The following is an 8,669-nucleotide window of genomic DNA, read 5'->3' on the forward strand; positions in this document are numbered from 1 at the left end:
TGTAACTATCTTATTTTCTACATTGTTTAAAATGCATTTTTTTTTTCCGAAGCCAACTTTGATTTCTAGGGTCCAGCATAAACCTCCAGGGCTATTCCTGTCAACAGCAACAGAATACCCACCACTGATTTGACCATTATGAAAATGGCTATTGAGGACGAAAGGGCAGGAAACACCTGGGGTGGAATATTGGCTGCTAATGTGGATTTCTAATGTATACCTTCCTTTAATACATTGCATCCAGATAGTATGATTTGGCGACAATAAAAACAATAGTTTGCCCTGGCCAGTTTGGTTCAGTGGTTAGAGCATCAGCCTACGGTCCAGAGAGACCCGGGTTCCGTTCCTGCTAAGGTTACTTACCTCGGTTGCAGTTTGTTCCTGGCCCTGGTTGGGTCGTGTGGGTGGCAGCGACTCGATGTGTCCCTTTCATGTCGATGTCTCTCTCTCTCTCTCTCTCTCTCTCTCTCTCTCTCTCTCTTTCCCTCCCACTCTATCTGAACAAAAAAATGAAAAAAATGTCCTCGGGTGAGGATAAAAAAAACCCACATTAGTTCAATGGAAGTAATAAAAACTCTGTCTACTACATTATTTCTTCTCTTTTCCCAGAAATTAGAAAATATGCCTGGCAGTTATACTGACAGTACAACAATCCACTTCAGTTTGCTACTATTCGCAACAACTTAAGCAGTTTCTGTTTAACAAATCAGTGCCAAAATAAAACTTGAAAGTAAACAGATTTTAATTGAGTCTTTGTGATGCTAAATATCTGTGAATTTGGAAAATGCAGAATTATAAATAATTTGGTGGGGGACTGATTTTGTTTGAATATTTGGCATTGATAAAACAGCTTTCTGATTGAAAGACAAACATCTATGGAGTTCCCTTGTAAATGTTGCTATTTACCACATTTAGGAAACATCTGTAGACAAAATTTTTGTCAGAGCTTTTTATTTCTCCCAGTTAGCCTCATGTGTAATTCTCTTGATAAGGATTGAGGATACTGGGACTCAGAATTAATAATGCACTGCGTATTTGCCAATCAATAAATTTGATTCTTTCGATAATTGCAGGAAATTTGGGTTTTACTTGTCGAAAGAGCTGTTTGTTCAAGCCGTGGTTAGAAACCCTCATATATATTTCCATGTGTAATGCTTATAGCAATACTTATCCAAGACAGTAAATACCTTAATTAATACCCTTGCCTAATGCCTTTACCTCACGAGGAAGAAGCATAAGAAAGAGATGTTTAACAATATTATTAAATGAGTATTAAACGTGTAGGTTATTGTTATAGGGCAAACATAGTCCTGTTGAAAGTGAGTACTGTTTGTCCCACTAGCAAAGTTTCCTCAAAATGTGTTCTCACAATTCAAGGCCACAACAAAAGGGATGCTTATTTATCACTCTGCTTCCTGTCTTATGGTATATTAAAGCCACTGTGAATCTTCTTTTTTTTTTTTTGCTTTAGATTCAATAATTTATTCTTTCCCCTCCCTCTCCTGCCCCCAATACAACTTGAACTTGGACGCGTGTCCTAGCTGTCTCCAGCGCGCGCTCCTGGAGTCCGGGGCGTCCCGAAGTGTCCAGGTCAACGTTCCTTACGCGCGCAGCAGCTTCAGATGCCTGAAACTCCAGCTGCAACAAAGAAGGAAGTATCCCGTGAAGAGCATGGTGACGCCACCAACTCCGCTCTTCATGGTGGTGCTGCACTTGATCCAGCCTTTCTGTACAGCTCCCAAGAGCCTCATTAGAGCGACGTTGGAGGTTGTAAGCTTGGTCGGGGGATCCCAACTCCACAGAGCAGTCGAACTTCTTTCCAACAAAGGAACTTGTGATAGTCTTTCCCCCTGGGGACTGATGAGCTGAGGCGTCTGGGGCATTGAATTCCAATACTGAGGCTTCCCTGGCAACACCCCTAGTCCAAGATAACCAGGATAGAGCTCTGGAAACCACTCCAGCCCCAGGGAGCTAGAAAGGGTCTTCCTGTCAGTAACATGCATCAGACCAGGGAAGACACTTTAGAAATATAATGCTGGGTTGAATGTAAGGACCACTGGCACTCAGGGTGAGAGGCTTGGGGCCCACAGCCAGACCTGGGCTCCAGAGAAGCTTGTCCCTCACTCTCCATCAACGCCATTACATTAGGGACCTGATTAGGATTGTGGGCTTCTGCTTTCTCTTCTTGTAGAAATTTTATAGCCAGAGAGGCAAGACTCTGATTACGTGTCTGTGATACAGAAAGAAACTCATTGCAAGTCGTCTCCCTTGGCGTGAAGTTTACATTGAGACCTTCATCTCGAGATTTCTTCTCTGTGGCTGGCTCATCCACACTGAAGTTCTTACGGTCATTGCTCCTGGAAGGGCACTCCTGCATTTCTGTCACAGATAAACTTTCCTTGGCATGTCCTTTGCTCCCACGTGCTTCTGCTCCAAGGTTAAGTGCTTTTCCTGGGTTCTCCTTGACTTGGATCTTACCTAAGGGGCTAACTTGAAAACCTAAAATTTGCGATTCCACGTTCTTTTCCTCGTTCACATAGTCTCTGACATCAGTATAAACTTCTGAGAGGTGGTCCCTGGCCTTGGAATCTCTCTCAGCACTTAAACGTGACATTCTTACTCTTTTATCTCCGTAACTGAGATTCATGGGAGAACCCTGATAATCACCAATAGGCATATCTAGTAATTTTACTAGAAGCTTCTGTCTTGAGGGATCAATTTTGTCCAAGTTCAACTTAGCAGAAGTAGTTTGTACATCATTAAGTAAGGCTGAAGAATATTTTCCATCTTGATTTGACAAAGAAGGTTCTATTGGGCCGAAAGGTAAAGATGCTTCCGTTTTTGAAGGATTACTTCTACTTCCCCCTGACTGAGGCAAATCTCTGGCAAGTTCTCTTTTAGGAGTAGGGTTCTTTGATGCATAAAACTGAGCCTTGGCTGCTTCCTTGAGAGTAATCATTGGTTCAGGATTTTTTAACATTTTGAGGGAGAGCTGAATTTGATTCTCGATGTCTTTACTTGCCTTTGTATCACCTGCTCTTTCCAAACCAACAGCTGGTAGTGGAAAGGGCTCAATAGTCCGTTCTGGTTTGTCCTTTCTCAGCTTACTATTTCTTTTCTCATTTTTTGTCCCCACCTCTCTCTCTTTAGCTTTAATTAAGTCTTTGATTGGACTTTTCATTTTCTTAGCACGTGGGAGTGTAGCCTGCTTGGACTGACAAACATTTTGATCAGCAGGTAGAGGTGGTTGTATCATCTTACAATATGGCAAGTGGGATTTTAATCGTTTAAATGGCTTCTTACAATAGGGACACACTTCCATTCTGGTGGAATCTCACTTTCCCATTCCCGAGCTTCAGCACAAGGACGCTAATCTTGCGGTTGCTTCTCCTGGATCTCCATGCTTCCCGATCACCGCTCCCGAGTGTGGCAGAATGAAACTAGATTTTCATGTCAGCCTCCCAAGTCATGAAAGTCTAGCGCCACTGTGAATCTTTATCCAAGAAGCCATTATCAAAGGGCAGAAAATTAAGAGTAGAAATTAAATGTCTTTCCTATTTTGAGAAATTACTAAAACTGTTAAAATATGTGCAAAGGCTTATAAAGAGATTTTCTAAAAAAAAAAAAAAAAAAGTGGAATAAGAATGTATTAAATAATAGGTTTATTGTTGTTGTGGATTGTATGTTCCAAAATGCCCACAAAAATATCTCCCATGAGACACACGTCTTCTTGCCATAAAACTGTATTATTCCTTCCAAGTAGATCAGATTTACATTTCCACCCCTTGTATCTGAGTAGGTACCGTACTGTGGCAGAACTTAGATAAATCACTTTTAAGAGTAGTTGTAAAAGACTATACAGCTTCCAACTTCAACATAGTTTAACTAGAGAGCTTACTCTTGGAACATAGCCTCCATGCCATGAGGAAGCTCAACACCACATGGCTCATGTGGAGAAGAAATAGTGCATACTTTACATTCCAAGTTGATATTCCAGGCATTGGCTAGTGACCATCAGACAAGAAGTGAACCTCCCAGTGATTTTACCCTCCAGCTGACAAGTTACACCCAACCTTCCTCTCACCCTTGTTGATGCTGCAAGGAGCAGAGCTATGCTGTCCCTGGTGGGCCTTATCTAAATGACCAATTTCTGAACATTAATGGTTGGGGTGATTTGTTTCCCATTAATAGGTTACTGGCACAAGTATTATCTCCATTTTGTAGATGAGGTAGTAGAATTTCAGAGTAGATAAAAAATTTGACTAATGACTCAGAATCAATAAACTGTAGAGCTTGACCCCAAGTTCTGGCCACTTTTTTTTTAATCCTCACCCAAGGACATGCTAAGTGAGAGGGAGAGAGGGAGAGGGGGGAGAGAGAGAGAGAGAGAGAGAGAGAGAGAGAGAGAGAGAGAGAGAGAGAGAGAAACATGAGTGTGGGAGACAAACATTGGTTGTTCACCTTCTGTACACTCCCCAACTAGGGATCAAACCCGAAACTCAGGTATGTGCCCTGGCCAGGAATCAAACCGGGAATCAAATTGGCAATGTTTTGATGAATGGGAGGACGCTCACCCACTGAGTCACACAGGCTGGGCATAAATATTTATTTATTTATTATTTTATTTTCTTTATTGATTTTAGAGTGAGAGGAAGAGAGAGGGAGAGAGAGATAGAAATGTGGATGAGAGAAAACATCAATTGACTGCTTCCTGCATGCCCCTCACTGGGGATTTGGCCCACAACCTGGGCATGTGCCTTGACTGGGAATTGAACTGATGACCTCTTGGTGCGTGGGTTGATGCTCAACCACTGAGCCACACCAGCTGGGCTCTACATTTTATATTAGAAAAAATAGTTTCTTACTTGGCTAGTATGGCTCAGTGGTTGAGCATCAACCCATGCACCAAGAGGTTGTGGGTTTGATTCCTGGTCAGGGCACATGCCTGGGTTGTGGGCTTCAACACCGGTGGGGACGTGTAGGAGGCAACTGATAGATGCTGGTGCCTCTCTCTTGTTGTTGTTTTTATCTCTCTCTCCCTCTCCCTTCCTCTTTCTTTAAAATCAATAAAAACATATTTAAAAAATAGTTTCTTAATAACTATTTGATGAAATTGAGAGTTGGCCTCCAATAATAAGTGTTGTCTCTTAGATTCACCCACAGTTCTTAAAATGGGTCTCTGTTGGAAAACTACATATTCATGGTTTCCAAGGCTTTTAGAATAAAGGAAGTATGTTCAGATCACTATGGTATTGAATCAACCTCTCTTTTTGAATTTAAAATCATTCACAAGTTCATCTGGCCTAGATTTTTATTTGCCCTCATTCCTTAGGACTTTTGTTTATATGGTGGCATTGAGTTCAAACAAATAAATACTGAACACCTAATTAATTTACCATGCTGCTATTAGAAAGAAACAGTGGCAATACAACAGAAAAGTACTTAGCATCTCATTTGCATTCTTCTTATACACACTGATTCCACTTATATTTGCTTTCTTTCTAATGCTATTCAATTTGAAAAATGTAACCTTGCTGAACATTTACAGCTGTGCTTCCTTCTTTTCTGTTTATCTCAGGTATTATTACAGGAGAATAGGGAGAGAGACTGAAGTGTTTCCTACTGAAGTTAAAGAAAAACTGGAAGGTAAGTGGCATTATAACACAAAAGCAAGAATTCCACTCCCTGTTCCACCTCTCACCCCTCTGCCAGATTGCTCATAGGCATTGCACTCAGAAAATAATTTTTTAAAGTGATTTATTGTAAATTTTCTTCTGTGTCAACTAATAATTAAACATTCATTTGCTATATGCAATTGTAGTAAAAACAAGAGCATAATCAAAAGCTCTTATGGGATTACAAGTAAGACAGAGGCAAAAAGCATGTGATAGAGAATTTTCAATTGCCAAATTAAGGTTTAATGCTAGATAAATTGTCTTTCAGTTGCTAGAGTGTCTCTGCTGAAACATTGAGAAGTTCTCTTTCTATTGCTCCTGCACTTTGCCTTAAAATACACATTTAGAAAGAGAGTTTGAGGAGGCAGTTCCAAGGTGATTGTGTAGAAGGACACTGAGATTACCCCCTACCAAGAACATGTTCATTGTATTCCTCTATTTAGAACAACTCCTCCTGAGAGAAAACTGAGGGCCAATTGAACAGCTTCTACACAACAAGCAAAAGAAAGACTACATAGAGAAACTTGGGGTATCACTAAAACTCTCTAGGACCTGAGAAACTGGCAAACACCATTGTGTAGATTTTCTCTGTACTTGGATAGAAGTCAGGAGTTCTATCCAGGGGCTGTGGATGACCTACAGGGCCACTGTAATGTGTCTCCAACCAATCCTTCCACAGCTAACTCCAGCACAAATAGGAGGGTACATAGGACACACACATAGGGCCCCTCCACCCAGAAATTGTTACAGCAGGTACAACAAAGCACTGCTGTACACACCTATTGGGCTGCATAGACACACAGGCTATCCTGCCCAGAGAAAATGTGGAACTAGTAGGGAGTTGTTTGGGATACCCACACACAGGTCTGCCTCATTCGGAGAAAGAGCAGAACTAGCTGGGTGCTGCTGCGTGTGCACATTTGGCTGTTCCACCAAGAGAAAGTACAGAAGTAGTAGAGCAACATGCCCTGCACACACAAAGCAGCATCACCCAGGTCCAGCTTAATCAACAGACAATTAAAGCACCAGGGCTACATACAGATGGTCAACAGACATGTAAAAAGATGCTCAGCATCATTAATCATTGGGACAATGTAGATCAAAACCACGATGAGATACCACCTCATACCTGTCAGAATTGCTGTTACCAAAAAGTCAACAAATAACAACTGTTGATGAGGATGTGGGGAAAAGGGAACCCTTGTGCACTATTGGTGGACTGCAAAATGGTTCATTCACTATGGAAATAAGTTTGGAGATGTCTCAAAAACCTACAAACAGATCTACCATATGACCTAGCAATTCAATTTCTGGGTACTTATCTAAAGAAAATGGTAACACTTATTTGAAAAGATATGTGCACCCACATGTACATCTAAGCAGCATTATTTACAATAACCAAGCTATGGAAGCAATTTAAGTGTTCATTGAATGGATAAAGAAGATGTGTGTGTGTGTTTGTGAGAGAGAGAGAGAGAGAGAGAGAGAGAGAGAGAGAGAGAATTATGTTAATGGAAATAAATTAGACAAAGAAAGACAATTACCACATGTTTTCACTTATATGCAAAATTTTTTAAAAATTCGAAAAAATGAACAAACAAAACCAAAACAGACTCACAGAAACAAGAAGCAAACCTATGGTTACCAGAGGGAAGTAGATAGAGGGATGGATAAGAAAGGTGAATATAGTAAATAAGAGTGTAATAGCATTGTTACAGATGGTTACTAGACTTAGTGTGATGATCACAGCATAAGATATCAAATCACTATGTTATACAACTGAAACTAATATAATGTTGCATGCCAACTGTAAGGACAGAAAACCAACCTTTCCTTTTCTTTGATGTAGTTTTTCCACAATTTATGAGAAGCACCTGGTAATTAAATTCTGAGATGGTTGAGTCCTGTGACTCAAACAGCTCCTCTGTTCAAACAGAACAGCAGAACCAGATAAGATACTCAAGGCCACACTTCCCAACCTTTCCTCCCTACTGTTTAACAGCTTCAGGCTGATTAGCAAGAATTCCTTCTCCTTGTCTGCCCTGCCCTTCAGACAGGCCTCTCCCTTTTGAACTCTTTATAACTTTTGTTATAAGCTTGTTCTACAGACATGGGGAAAATGCTGATAATAGGCATCCTTAGTGCATCTGCCAGACTGTCTCCTGGAAAGCAAACAAACTTTTCAAGACAAACTACCAACATCTGGCTACCTCTAACCCCTCCCTTTCTTGTTGCTTAGCAACAGCAACTGCTTACTCTTTAAAAGTACCAGCACTCTATCTTCTCTGCCCTTGTTTGCCAATCAAGGCATGGGTCCTTTCCTTCTTTAGGGAAGTAAAATATATTTTCCTCTCTTTCTCTCTTCTCTTAATTGTGAATTCTTTCACAAGACTAAATCAATGGGCAGACCCTAACACCAACTATACTTTAATAAAAAAAGAGGGAGATGTAATAGAGATCTCTCTCTTTATTCATGTGCACATGTAAGGGCACAGGGAAGAGATGCCATCTAAGCCAGGAAGAGTGGTCTCACCAGAAACCAACCTGAATAGTGACTTGATCTTGGACTTCTAGCCTTCAGAATTGTGAGAAAATAAATTTATGTTCTATGAGCCCAAAAAGAAGAAGAAAGAAAGGAGGGAAGGAAGGAAGGAAGGAAGGAAGGAAGGAAGGAAGGAAGGAAGGAAGGAAGGAAGGAAGGAAGGAAGGAAGGAAGGGAAAAGAGGAGGGAGGGAGGAGAAAGGAGAAAGGAAGAAGGAAAGAATGAAAGAAAGAAAGAGAAAGAAATAAAGAGGAAAGAAAGAAAGGAAGGAAGGAAGGAAGAAGAAGAAAGAAAGAAAGAAAGAAAGAAAGAAAGGAAGAAAGAAAGAAAGAAAGAAAGAAATTGGAAAATATAATCTACTTCACAATACAAGGGTCAAGATGTTTGTTAAACTGTAAATTTAACTAACTAGTGATAAGAAGATTGGGTAATGTATCAGTGCAAATAACATT

At 40.5% G+C, this 8,669-nt stretch overlaps 1 protein-coding gene across 1 annotated transcript; it reads right to left on the minus strand.

Annotated features, from left to right (window-relative positions):
* Window positions 1-1,601: 1,601 nt before the first annotated feature.
* LOC118631434 (uncharacterized protein C17orf80-like) lies at window positions 1,602-3,256 on the minus strand. Its single transcript, XM_036263832.1, is given in 2 exon segments — window positions 1,602-2,020; window positions 2,023-3,256. Coding segments are annotated over 2 exon segments (1,653 nt in total).
* Window positions 3,257-8,669: the final 5,413 nt, after the last annotated feature.

Source organism: Molossus molossus, unplaced genomic scaffold (genome assembly GCF_014108415.1).
Source record: "Molossus molossus isolate mMolMol1 unplaced genomic scaffold, mMolMol1.p scaffold_m16_p_16, whole genome shotgun sequence".
Taxonomy (NCBI): Eukaryota; Metazoa; Chordata; class Mammalia; order Chiroptera; family Molossidae; genus Molossus; species Molossus molossus.